The 15,051-nt window shown below is 38.6% G+C and overlaps 1 protein-coding gene across 2 annotated transcripts in view; it reads left to right on the plus strand.

Annotated features, from left to right (window-relative positions):
- Positions 1–1,961, plus strand: part of LOC126819499 (organic cation transporter protein) — a 58,288-nt gene extending 56,327 nt beyond the window's left edge. For both annotated transcript variants that reach the window (XM_056100075.1, XM_050547605.2), the window contains exons 8-10: positions 605–690; positions 921–1,038; positions 1,659–1,961. In XM_056100075.1, coding sequence (XP_055956050.1) covers positions 605–690; positions 921–1,038; positions 1,659–1,932 — 478 coding nt within the window. In that variant the 3' untranslated portion in view covers positions 1,933–1,961. The remainder of the gene's footprint in view (positions 1–604; positions 691–920; positions 1,039–1,658) is intronic.
- The last annotated feature ends 13,090 nt before the right edge of the window (positions 1,962–15,051 follow it).

Below are 15,051 nucleotides of genomic sequence, written 5' to 3' on the forward strand. Positions count from 1 at the left end.
TTTCAAGACGCGAGTCGAGTCGGATCATTGATGCGACTTCAGTCGGACTCCAGTCTTGAGTCGCGGGACTCGAGTTCCCAACTCTAGGTATTATTACTTCAAGGATATTATAGTCGGGGTAGGTTCGAGACAGAACCTAGCATCGCATGTCGTTGCCAATACCGGTTTGTTTGTTTTTTTTTGGGGGGGGGGGGTAGGACTTCGAATTTTGTCTAATGGTTTGGATTGTTCGTACTTGGTTTTATTTTATTGATACTGTCCCGTACACTTTGGACATGTTTGCGTGTCCTTAAAAAAATTGTCCCCATGTAAGTGGCACATTATTCTTATTAAATACGCCATTTGTTATTTCACCCAATGGCTAGATTCGGCTTCCTGTTTCATTTGTTCGTGATTAATATTTGAAGGTTAGTTCCATTTCTCTAAGCTATGTGGTTAGGACCAGAATGTTCCCGACTTAAATACCAGCGCGGGATCTGTCTACCCGTTCCCACTTAACACGCGCTTAGGACAGGATACACATTCCTTAACAGCAAACGTTGCAATAATCATCATATCGTATATTACGATTATGGGGTTCAAATTTAATTCCCTTTCCCTATAGATATGGTAGAAAGAAAACTCTAGCAACATTTTATGCTTTATGTGGGACTGGTATGATTCTGGCTACAATTATCCGAGTTACATCTGGTAAGCTTTTTATATTACGATTGATCAAGTTAGTATTCTATGTCAGTTATCAAAGTTGCACACTATCTAAGGATTAATATTATCGTTAAAGAAACTTTTTGGAGTTTTGGAGAGAGAGAGAGGGGGGGGGGGGAATACAGATGGATTCGGGCTATTTGACTTCTTATGGTCCAATGCAGCATCTATCTGTACCACTGCAACAGTTACCATTTTTTGCATTATTTTTACAGATAGCTATGCAGCATCTATATGTATAACTATTTTATCTTTGGTTGGTAAACTTGGAGCCGGTGGTGCTTTTTGTACCTGTTTCTTCTACACCCCTGAAATATTCCCCACCAATTTAAGGTTAGTACGAGTACGGTGTTTACCCTTGTACGAGCTATTGAAATCTTCATAGACAGCACACCCAAACGAAGCAATGTAATTCTTTATGTCTTTAAGTTCATTAAATAGCCATATATATTTAGAGAATAGATAGAACACCAACATATACCTGATAACCGGAACACCAGTAATCCCGACTATTACACACAGGTGTGGTCATAGTAAATAATACCTTTAGAGAAATTGGCTTCTAACTGTCCCCTAATTTGGATTTCGTTCCCAAAGAAGCTACTTGATCATCTCATCCAATTAGAAACTTTCATCACCAACAATTAGTTCGATATGGAAATTCTTGGTCATTCGGTGACAACAGTGGTTATATCGTAACCGGTTGGGAATCAACACCTAAGATTCTTATACCCCCCTCTCTTTTATATCACAGGAAGCTCGATTGCAATCGCAGCGTGTATGTAGGAGCGTTCATTTGTACGATTGTCTGCGATATGCTATTTGAAGATTACCTGTGGCAGGATCGTATGATAAGCCGACTTTAGACGACTCAGCCGCCCGTACTATCGATATTTAATAGAAAATGTTCGGTGTAAAATTGATAAAACAGTTATAACTTTATATTTTCCCAGGAATGTTGGACTGGGGTCAGCGTCCATAGCGGCTCGAGTTGGTGGAATGTTGGGGCCATTCTCAAGGGTTTTAGCTCAACATATATCATGGGGCCCAGGAGCTATATTCGGTGGCTGTTGTCTGCTTGCCACTCTCTTGGTCACCATTTTACCGGAAACTAGAGGGAAAGAACTCCCACAGACTATGGCGGACGTGAAGCTTCTGTATAAGAAGGTACCGGATGGCTCGATATTAAAACTGAAGGATGGAAAGACAAAGATATATCAATCATGATTTTAGATCGTAGATAAAAGAATAAAAGCAATGGCTCAAATTTCTAAAAATAAATATTTAAACAATTAAAGTGTTCTGTTATATTTATTAATAATGAGGCAAGCTCTTTATAGTTGTATTTGCCTTTCGAAAGAGGCAGAAGCTAGTTTCGCTTATCACTCAAAATCAACAGTCAAAGCAACACATCCAAACAATCCTAAACGTAGGAAAGGAGTTTTGAAAAGAAAGATTAAATCCCATCACTAAACGAAATAACACAATATAATACCTTTTGTTATATTAAATCAGAGATGGGTCGCGATTGTTAAGCGGTAATGGCACGGGAATCTTCATTACAGTGTTCCTGGATGGTATAATGGCGTGGATCGTGAAGAAACTTGGAATTTTGCAAGAACCAATAGACCAACAAAGATCTACAATAACTTAAGCTATAAGAAAAGGTCATGCAATTGCCACTTGTCAGTAATCAGTGGTACTGTATATACAGTACATTAGAGGTTATCTTTTCTTGACACGAGTTTGAAAACACACTAGTAAAATGAGACCATGTCCATCTCTACAAAAATTCAATTATTCTAAGTCTTCTACACTTCTAGAAGAAACCATCCTTCGCGAGGTAACTATTTGCTAAAGTTCCCAAGAGAAAGTAATGTCTCCAAAACAAACAGAATGCAGATATAACTTTTTTCTTGCAAGGTGCCAATCTTCTGCAATAACCAGGGTATAGAAATCCATATCCCATCTGAGTTCTGTCAGCCACCACCGGATGCATCAGAACATCCTGTACCATTGTCTTCTTGACCCACCCCCAACCCCACAATTCTGTTAAAATCATTGGAGCCATGGTGAAACTGAACGTTATTTTATGTGCAAGCCAATGTGTACCACTTCTGTCGAACCGCTTTGAAAATGCTTCAGGCGTTTTTCTTTGCGTGTGTCGTGTGCTCTGTTTTTGATGTGTATAATATTTATATTTGTCTGTGATAATTATTTGAAACAAAATAGGATTATCATAAAGTATATTTAACATCTACAATATAAGTACGGCAAGCACTCTCTACATACTGCGTTTGTAAACCACGAAATTCACCCTTATTAGAAAGTTTTAACTATTGCATTTAAACGTTAAAAAAATCAGCCGAAAAGGTAACTGATAAATACAAACAATCTCTCTCTCTCTCTCTCTCTCCCGGGGTTGCTACAAATGTTAAATTCAGTCGTTAATTGTACGTACGTAAAAAAACCCGAAGAATCCCGAATGCGGACGTTAGGAATTCGTTTTCAGAGCAAAATCACATAGACTGCTACAAAAGCAGTGAAAAACGATATGTATATTGAAGTTTCTGTATTTGCTAACAAAAGCGCTTTCAGGATACTATCCCTTACACGTGCACGCGCAATCACGGTAGTGGGTAATTGAAATGTAAACTTAGATCGCTTGAAGTACTCTGGTCATGACTTTATAAAATCTGCTTATAAAGAAGGTCACAGCACAGATACAGCACTCTTGATGGTAAAAGCTGATATTGATGCAGCATTGGGCATCAACCTTGGCATCAACCTTATACTTCTAGATCTAAGTGCGACAGTTGATACCATCGACCATAGCATTCTGTTCAATCGACTCCAGTTAACTGTGTTAATCAAAGGATCGGTGCTGGATTGGTTGAAGTCTTATCTAACTGACCAAAGCCAATGTGTCAATATTCATAGCAGCAACTCTGTATGTAAACTGCTGTCCATTGGGGTCCCACAGGGATCGGTCGTAGGTCCATTTCTTTTCTTACTGTATGTACTTCCACTTGGTAAAATTATCCATAGACATGGTATAAGCTATCATAGTTTTGCCGATGATACGCAATTGCATAACATATTCATTCCTTCTGACCAAATGTCAATACACGGTGCCCTAAAGAAGCTAGAATCTTGTATCAGTGATATTCGGACATGGATGAATCAAAACTTAAAGCTGAACGATGAAAAGACAGAATTCCTGATGATATTGCCAAGATCAAAACTGGAAAGCTTCAACAACTTTTTACCAAAGCACGAAATCATGGTTTTATCATGGACAAAGACAATGTCTCTCATCCCACAGGTTAACAATATTATGTGTAAAATGTACATGGGATTAAAACCAATATCCAGAATCAGGAGGTATCTTACTAACGATTCATGTGGTAGAGTTGTATTAGTCATATCTCAGTTGGACTATGGAAATGGACTCCTGGCTGGCATTCCAGATTTCTCCCTCAACTGTCTTCCAAGTTGCACAAAATAACTGTGCTCGACTATCTGCCAAGTCATCTTCTAGAGATCATTTAACAGAAACTCTCAAAAGTCTTCATTGGCTGCCTGTGATAGCCCGGAACGACTTTAAAGTGCTATCAAATGTGTATAAAGATTTTTTTCGGATACTGCTCCCTCCTACATGAAACAATTATTTACATTCTACAAATATGAAAGACCGAATCTTCCTTCGTCCACAGATACTACATTATTATCTGTGCCTGCTTACAAGAGACTCAGAGGAAAATTATCCTTCCCTATAAATGGTGCCCATATGTGGAGTAAGCTACCAAGAACAATTAGAGAAAGTTCAACTTTTGTTAATATAAATCAGAGTTAAAAACACACTTGTTTAAATATGATTACAAACTGTGACGTGAAATTTCTTAAGCGCTCTGAAATATCACCGGATATAATGAAGCGCTATAGAAGATGAATAATAATAATAATAAGTTGATACTGGTTAACTATTACCTGAAAGGAGCTCAATCGCTAATATTTGGGACCTAGAAATTGACCCAAATGGGTCGCAACGCATATAATAATGTAATATAATTGTATATAAACTGTTTAACATTCATTTGTTTCCGTTTGGACTCAGTTATGTCCAGCGAAATACGACATGAGTCTCAGCCGAATAGCAATTTCTAGTGTCTGGTTATTCCAGTCTATTGCGCATGCTCTCCAGATAAGATATGGCGTTACCATTTGACATGAGTTGTGGAATATGTCTAGCCTCGTTCTTTCTGGTCACTTGCTACAAACGACGCTGAAACGCACTATGGTACACGATTCGTGTGTCAATGGTAAAATGGTTATTTTGTCTTAAATATTGGATATCAGAAGCCTACCTTTTCCTGGTAAGATCACAACATCAATGTTGATTTGAATTGACAAATAATTCGTATTTCAACGTGTAAGACTTTGGACGATATTGAGTTAAGAGACTTGGCTACTTTAAAGGTTGCACCTCACAAATAGTCTCGACCTTGTATAGCGGATACCGTCTCGATTGCAGTGAACACATATTTGTTCAGGTTCACAGTTGATTTATGAGATAGGTTAACAATGCATTCTACATATGATAATGAAATGAAATGAGGTTTAACATCCTACTGTTCTGCTCCTAAACTGGGCTAATGAAGACGGGCATACGCCATACAGTGTGCTATGAGGTAAATGTTGCCCGGGCAGCGGCGCTACGGCCTACTCTCATATTGAATTCCAACTTCCAAGGGATCTTTTACGTGCACGCCAATGTGTACACGGGACCTCGGTTTTTTGTCCCATCCGAAGGACTAGACAGCTGTGCTTGTCAGGCCCTACATATGATAATGTAAGGTGAAGAAAAAAATTTCCCCCTCAGCTAATCGCCAGAGATATACGATAATCCCCGTATTACCTTTGAGGCTGTTTACAGATTAATGCTATTTTTCTATGCTAATATTCGGTGCTACTCTGGATTTGTCTATACTGCAACATACACGTTGTGAAAATCAAGCTTTGTCTGTCGGTGTAGGTGGAACTCAGCTGTCCGGAGGGTTGACGGGCCATGCTAAACTATCCCGGTAACTTTCCTCAGCCAACACCTGAATCGAACCAGGAACCTTCTAGTTAGTTGGCCAGCGCATTGCTCGGTTAATATGGCTACCACGAATATCCAAGAGGTTGCAATCTAAATTTAGCCGAGAAGTTGACGAGAAAATTCAGGACTGTCATTTTTTTTAACAGCGAGGAAATTGAGGAAAGGACCTTCAAATTCGCCAACTCTAAAAATCCAGATTTTACGCCATATGTTAATTTATTGTTTGATTCGCGAATCAACCTCAATAGGTGGTCAGTACTATTAGGTCAGTCAGTAGAATGATGCTGTGACCGAAACATGTCGTACTTAAGGTGTACATGGATTTCAGACTTGAACAGCGAAGCTGTTAGCAAAAAGCCTAATATCTTATTGTGGCTAAGTTTCTCCGCCTCCCGCCCCCGCGGCATAGTCTAATATACTATTCAAAAAAAGTAGGGGATATTTGATTTTTAAGTGTTATTAAAGTCACCTAATGAAACTGACGAAGAAACAAATGACAAAATGAAATGAAGTTCACATTCATCGATTTATTCCAAATGATCGTTAGACTAAGTAAGGCACAGACTGACCATTATAAGGGTAAAATGATACCCGGGGTCAAACAGCAAAGTTACCACAGCATCACAACCAAGTCAGTAACGGGTAAATCCTCCTCTGTTTGCCAAACAAGCATTGATCCGACGTGGCATACTCCTAATGAGACGTCTAAGGTCATTTTGGTCCAGATTGTCCCATTCCTGTTGCAACGCAGCAGCAAGTTCTTGGACATTGGCAGGACGTTGTTGACGTTGACGTAACCTCTGTCCAAGCATGTCCCAGACATGCTCGATGGGGGAGAGGTCGGGACTCAGTGCTGGCCAAGGTAATGTGGTGATGTTCTGTTGTTGGAGGTAACCTGTAACGATCCTGGCCGTGTGACATCTTGCGTTGTCATCCTGAAAGATGAAACGGCGGCCATGACGTCGTGTGAACGGCACAACATGGACTGCCAAGATGTTGTCCCGGTAGTACTGGCCTGTAACACGCCCTGCAACAACATGTAAAGCCGTTCTTCCAGCAACAGTGATGCCTCCCCACACCATAACAGAACCACCCCCAAATCGATCATGTCTGATGACGTTAACGTCTTGGAAGCGCTCGTTTCGACGACGCCACACCCTCCTACGTCTGTCCAAAAAATCAACAGTGAACCTTGACTCATCTGAAAACATCACATTGCTCCAGCGTCGATTATCCCAGTGTTGACGATCCCTACACCATCGACGTCTTGCCTGAATGTGATGATCTCTCAAACAAGGGATCACGCGAGGACGTCGGGCGCGAAGGTGACCCCTATGCAGTCGATTCCGAATCGTCTGGCCACTCACTCTCACACCAGTGTCTGTTTGAAGACGAGCGCTGATCTGATTTGCTGTGATGACACGATTTCTCAAGGCCAAGGTACGGATAAATCGATCCTGGGCTTGAGTTGTCGCCCTTGGTCGACCTGAGCGTGGTCTGTCCTGTACAGATTGTGTATCACGGTATCTGGACCATAGCCTGCTTATGACAGACTGAGAAACATTCATCGTCCGCGCCACAACCGCCTGTGTTGTGCCGATCTGTAGCATGCCAAGGGCACGTAACCTTTTATTTTGGGTAAGCCGACGCATATCAAAATTTGTTTTCTGGTCACTAAAACAATTAAACTGATGTTTCCACCCTGGAATTCAATGCCACAATGACTGTAACATTCAAAGTCAGAGTCGTGCAAATCTTGGGTTGGACCCCCATGATGATCCCAAGCATCACCTGCATTCCAAGCGGTAGCTATTGGTGCGTTTGGGCGTCACATGTACCTGGAAATGTTTCTTCTGTTAGGTTCTATAGTGACTTTTTTCGTAGTCATTTGCATATTTTAGTATTATGCCCCCAAAATCAAATATCCCCTACTTTTTTTGAATAGTATATTATTATGATTATGTCGAAGTACCCGCCCACGCCACAGCGAACAAAATCAAATGTGTAAGCATAGCCTAATATGTCGAATACCCAAAATACTCCAGTAATAGTTTTAATTTGGCAATACTGTTATTATTACCATCAACATAATTTAAACATTATCTCATGCTGAAGTCAATTTGTCAAACTCAATAATTAGTTGACGAACCGTTCAATATAGTTTAAGAATTTATTGTGGCGTGTTTCTCCGATCGAGAATATACATTCAAGATTTCCGATAAAAAAAACTTCTCTTCAATTAGCAGCTAGGTCGAAAATCTTTACATTATTAAAAAAAACACAATTTATTATTAAAGACAACCCAAAAACTACAAACTGGATCTCGATTATTTTGTCTCTGTAAAATTAATAGCGACACCTTTGTGAATAATCTGGAATAAGGGCAATCTGATTTAAAATACATATCCTATTTCGTTTCGTTTTTTATAGTTCAAAACCTACGTTCTTGATGGCGTGAGGGATTAGCCAATGAAACCATCTGTAAGGGCGACTAACTACTAGAAACGTCAACGCTGATTGATTAATCAATGTCTAACGTAATAAGGTCAAAAGCCGTTGGTACGACCTCCGACGCGAGCTTTTACTACAACCAGTCAGATATTCATGTAGTATAGGCCATCGAAAGTATAAAAAAAAACGAAACGAAATATAGATCTGTATTTTAATCATATTGAAAGAAATGGGATAGTTTATAATACTTCCTTCTACTAGTACTAGTACTAACACGTGTATTTTAAATGGCAGGTTCGTCGGGGATTTACTTGGAGCATACACTTGCGTAAACTACAACGGGTGTAGTGCGGTTGATTACATTCTAACTGGCGTATCGAACTTCGACCAAATTTCAAGTATGCAGGTATCGCCACTAACATATTTGTCTGACCACTGTTTTGTTTCTTGCAAAATTAAAACTAATAATATCCGTCCAACCGAGGTTAAACCGAAAGTGAATAAACCTATTTCTCCCAAAAAGCAAGATTATATAATAGGGAAAAAGAAGTTAGTTAAAAAATTTGTCTGGCAGGAAAACTCAGATCAAGCCTTCTTGATTGAGCTACATAAACCAAACTCCTGTACATCTATTAACCAATTCATGGTGACGGATCTAAAACCTAATCAAGATGACATACAGCTGGCAACCTCCAATATCAATAATATTCTTATTAATGCCAGTAGGGCAATTATTATCCTACCGCGATAATGAACAGATTAATATGCATTTAATCATTTACCCGTCTAAAAACACAGGGTCTATTCTCTTGGCTTCACCACGTTCTGTATTTTAATCAGATTGGAATAACGGTAGACTACACACGAAACGAAACAGTAGTCCTGCAGGTGGTCGACAAGCCTGGAAATACAGCTCAATTATTTGTTTGATGGATTGTGGATTACGTATCTTCAATATGTTATATTCAGAATCCTGATGATGCCATCCTGACATCCTTGTGGAAATTTAAATATTCAAAATGGCCTCCATGAGGTATTTTCTGGTTGTTTAAAATTCGTGATAAATTCTCCGAGACCTGGGTTTGAAGGGGATTTCTATAAAAAAAAACCCAAAAAACATTAGACCCGCTAAATCCCCTGATCTTGGATATACCTCCCAAAAGTGTCTGTGTTCATCGTCTTTATCAGTGGCGGGAAAACGGAGGACCCGAAGAAACCCAGCGAGTTTGAACAGGCGACCCTACTCCTTGACACATATAAGTGTAGGTTCGAAAACACGCCACAAACCTTATGATCTTAAACATTTACCCAACACCGCGGGGGATAATTAAGATATTTAATTTCGGTCTACAGCATCGTCAACGATTGCCGTAAAAGAACAAGTTTTGTTTAACTTGATCGAAGTATTGAATAAACACACCCAACTCCGTGGTTGTTATAAAAAAGATATTTAATTTGAGTCTACAGCACCGTCATCGATTGCCGCCGTAAAAGAACATGTTGTTTTTTTTAAAAAAACTTGTACATAAATGTGTATTGCTCCATAATTGATCGAAGTATTGAATAAACACACCCAACTCCGCGTGGGTTATAAAAAGATATTTAGTTTGAGTCTGCAGCATTGTCATCGATTGCCGCCGTAAAAGAACAATTTTTTTTTAAACTTGTCTCCATACATCATTGATGTACATAAACGTGTATTGTTCCATAATTGCTCGAAGTATTGAATATACATATATATCAAGCCTTAACTTGCTTGTATCATATTTATCGTTATTAAATAAACGGTCAGATAGTATTTAACAAGATATATACATTTAAATATCAATAAAATATAGACTGAAAGGGTAAATAACAAACTGCCATTACATCTAGACAGTTCTGAGTGCAAAATAGGTTACGTGCCCTTGGTTCTCCGCCTCATATTGACAGATCTGGATAATCAAGACAATTTTCTACGAAACATTACAGAAACCTAGATCAAAAGATAGGTTGCCAGGCAACGAAACATACGCACACAGCAGCTAAATCGTCCGGGCAATCAACTTTACTTTCTTCGGTAATGAAACATTTATAATGCATTAAAATCGGATTGAGAGTAACAACTCATTAAGTGATTATCAAAAAAACATTAGAATTTGTTTTGTTTTTTTTATAAAGTTTGCCCCATGCTAACGTTTAGTATACGAAACATTTAATATCATGGATGTAGCTGTTCAAGTTATCAAAATTCATTGAAAATCAATATACTTGTTCATCTCAAAACCTTATACTCTGTGTATCAATCTGAAGTTAATCGGATGATAACTTTAGCCTCTAGAGCGTCACAAGATCTTTCAAAGTGATCAAGGGCAATAACTGGTTATCGGAAATCGCTGAAAACCAATATGATTCTTTGTATCATGACCTCAAACACTGTGTATAAAGTCAATCGGATATTAACTTTAGCCTCAAGAGCATTTACAAGATTTTTTGAAGTGATCAAGGGCCAGACTCCTTCGTCTTATGCCCTTCAACACTGTGTATAAATTTAAAGTCGATCGAATATTAACTTTGGCCTTTAGAGCGTCCACAAAATTTTTTGAAGTGATCAAGGGCCATAACTCTGGCAGTAATTATCGGAAATCGCTGAAAATCAATAGGCTTCTTCGTCTCATGACCTTAAACACTGTCTATAAATTTAAAGTCAGTCAGATATTAACTTTAGCCTCTAGAGCGTCCACAAGCAATTGTCGACGCCGGACTGGCGGACGGACGGGGGCGCCGACAATATACGACCACATTTCAATGTGGGCGTATAAAAATCTAAATCAGTAGCTCGCGAGGTAGGCAACAATTGTTTTGAGAACTTTGTAAACGCAAAAGGAAAACACTACTAGTATTCTATTTTGCCGTACGGGCAAGCGTTGGAGATCTTAATTGTACTAAAGCAAAAGATGCTACACCTAGCGGTATAGTTAAAAAAGCAAATTAAAAAAAAACCATAACGGACGTAAATTTCCACAGCTGCTGTAACAACCAAAAAGCTAAAAATAACTGTTATTCGGAATCGTTAACAATAGAAATTTTACAGGTTTAATAGTTGATAAATACGTAGAAAAATTCACGTTTGATGGCTATTTATATAGCTCAGTAGAACATACCCCCGGATTGTCTGCGATACCACCCTCGGTGGAAGCGGACGTTGAACCCCAAGAATGAACGATACCCAGGATTATGCACGAGGTCCGTGTCTCCCCTGTTATCAATTAGGGAACTTGTCTTTTGAGTACTTTAATTCACTTCCAATACTAACGTTTTAATCTGCAAACCTTTTAAACAGTACAAACCGGGAATACGGCTGATTCAATATCCGGTTGTAAGGCTTCGTTAATCTCAACATACAAACCAATTTTATGACATCCCCCACAAGATCCACCACACCTACCATGAACAACCTGATTAGCTTCTGTAAAATTAGTGTAATCTATCTTCCTTGGACTGTTGCCAGTAAGCGTCCAAGTTGCTCCTGTTTGAATGACGAACCCTGTATTTCTGAGGTCAATGACAAAAGTTCCAAGAGAAGGACATGTCGGGTTTATAAAATTGGTACAATCTTGCGCCACACCGTATTTGGTAAAATGTGTAAAATTTGCAAACGTAGATTTACTTCTGACAAGTTTTAAGTTAAACGTATTAACAGAAACTTTATGGAACACTGTTTCTCCCAATTCTCTGTCCAATATCTCCGAGGCAGTAAATGTTGTGACATTGCAGGTTTCGTTGTTCAAGTATTTATAAGTTGAATTAGAGGCTGTATTTGGATATGGAAGGGTGATGTATGCCGTTGGAGTATTACTGTTTAATTCATGACAATATATTTTCATCTTTTTCATTTGGCCACCGTCTTGATGAAATAACCAATAGTCACCATCTCCATAGGAACTGTTACACTGTCGTAGTTCATCACAACTATGTGGGTACGGCAAACAGATAAAACTTGACCACAATCCATCACTTTGACAAACTACTGAGGAATTAGAATAATATCCCTGCATACAGCCATTTTCCAAGGTATAACCAACGGGGTACACAAGCTGGTCATGGGTTAAAACATGTTCCAATACCGATGTTGTGTAACATCCAACAATATCACAGGTGGAAGGTCCAATGGAGCTTGAGACACACAGAGTATTGTTGGGGCAAGTGTGTCCATTACACGACTCGAGCAATTCTTCGGTCCACTCAAATCTGTCAGTTGCGATGAATCCGTTAACTGTTTCAAGATGGTATTGAGAAACAGTTCTTTGGTACAAGTAACATTTTCCTGTGACTAGTTCAAAACTAACTGAATTACAAATTGAACTTTTCATGCACGTTTGAACGCATTTCAAAAGGTATAAATTTTCAAATGAGATAAAACTTTGGTTAGCTATGCGTCTATCCTCTTGAATAAGTGGGAAGTTTGTGATCCGTGAGCAGGTTTTTTCTAGTGCATGAATAGAAACCAGTAGAATGGCACATGCAAATATAATCACCGAATACATTCCAAATCTCTCGTACTACAACAAGACTCCAACTTGATCGATTACAGATCTATCCGTACCTGCCTGTAGGCAACAGCTTTCATTTGGAAATAACTTCTGAAGTATCGCGAGTTTGTTTTTTTTACAAGCACTCTTCATAAATTATTGACGTGTAAGTAATCGATGTATTGATCTATTTATGGGCAATATAGGTACCAAAATTGAACTATTACAGTTCTATAAATTATCAATGATTGGGTATAGTAACATCCAATACCTATTAAAGTGTAAAACCTTGTCATTTAATAAAACAGGAAGTTTACTTCACGACCGAACTTTTTTTTATAGTAATCGTTAGTAGACATCGGCGTCAAGGGTCATGGAATAGTTAGGTCACCATCTAGAAGGTGAAAAGTCGAACAAAATTCTAAGCGAAACCGGAAGTAAACAAAATTGAAATTAAAAAATCGGTTCCCTAATAAATGTTGCCATTTGGAGTAGGTTCAATACAAAAAAAAAGCTTTCGAAAATCGGAATTAAAATGGCGGATGAATATCAATTTGAATGGTTTTTGTAAAATCCAGTATGGCGGCCGAGCGGTTGAAAATAACACCATCTTTGAAAATCAACGTACAGAATTGCAATCGAGTAACGCGGAATTCAGTTCTGTCAGTCCCAACAACGGAGGTGGTGTGAGTAGAATCGTGACGTAATTAAAAGGTTTCGGCTGCACGGTTGGTTGAGATATTTACTTATTCAGGCGACGCACACGCTGTAACCCGAAATCACATTTTCATTCGATTGTCACTATTTTTGGAATTGAAGGATTTAAATTCCGGAACGTTCAATCGAGTACCCCCTTAGCCTCTCTTAGGGGATTGGCCAAACTCCTACAGAACCAACAGGAGGGATAAAGTTGTTTTGTGTCGCTCTCGTAGAGGTCATACTCTTTTAACACACATTTTCATCTTAAAGCGAGAGACTCAACCAGAATGTCACCACTGTAAAGTTCCTTTGACAGTTAAGCACATTTCTTAGAGACATCAGAACAAATTATTACCGTTGCCAACCGTTAAATCATTTATTTGCCCAACCGTGTCTATATTCGAAACTACTAGACTTTTTAAAAGCGACAAATTTTTATAAACAATTTTAATTGTAAATATATATCATCTTGGTTTTTTTTATTTTTAAATATTTGTGTACATGAAGTTGTGATTTTTATTTTTTTTAATATACTGTGATAATTGCTTTAATTCGTGTACATGAAATCCTTGTGATATTATTTAGTTTGTCTCATACTTTTCACCGTATGTCTGGCGCAATATAGCCCGGTTGGCGCTGGCCTGTTACAAAACCACATTTCATTCCATTTATCTAAATTATTAATTAGACATTATTTAACTTATTCAACCCTCGATGTCAACGCTAGCCTGCGATATTTAGTGGATTAGGATCCCATTTGCTGCTTAACATTCATTCATGATTTAATCATGAAATGGATAATTGAGACTATGCTTTTTATCGTACCGACTTCAGTAATGATGATCAAGGCTAGGCCGAAAATTCAATCGCTAAAATTTTGGTTGAGAGTGGATCATTTTGAACTTTTCAGCAAATTCCCTTTACGTTAGCTAGTGTTTAATTATTATAGTGAGAACTGCGTTATCTAATCTCCCATAATGCCCCTTTAAAAAAGATACATAAATATTTTAAAGATACTAAATGATTTGACAATGTTACTGAATTATTACTCTTCTTTCTATTCGAAATGAACAGGATATTTTGTTAAAAACATGATTGTGGTCAACACGTCAGAGGTGTGCTTCCAATAATAATAATACCATAGATTTTTGTGAAATGTAAACGAAAATTCGCCAACTGTTTTAGAGTGGCCCTTAGCCTAAGTTATTATTTGGGTGGAGCCATGGTGGCTAGTTGGTTAAGACGCTGGCTCGCTAGCCTGGAGGTCGGGTGTTCGATCCCTGCATTGGCCGAGAAAGTTCATCGGGATTTTCCGACGTGGTTCCCCCTTGTCAGTGATGCAGGACGGAAGGATAGCTGTCTAGTCCTTCGGATGAGACGAAAAACCGAGGTCCTGTGTATACATTGGAATGCACGTAAAAGATCCCTTGGCAGTTGGAATTCGATATAAGAATAGGCCGTAGCGCCGCTGCCGGAGCAAAATTTCCCTCATAGCACACTGTATGGCGTATGCCCGTCTTCATTAGCCCAGTATAGGAGCAGAACAGTAGGACGTTAAACCCCATTTCATTTCATTTATTACTT

The sequence above is a fragment of the Patella vulgata genome, chromosome 4 (assembly GCF_932274485.2).
Source record: "Patella vulgata chromosome 4, xgPatVulg1.2, whole genome shotgun sequence".
In the NCBI taxonomy this organism is placed as follows: domain Eukaryota; kingdom Metazoa; phylum Mollusca; class Gastropoda; family Patellidae; genus Patella; species Patella vulgata.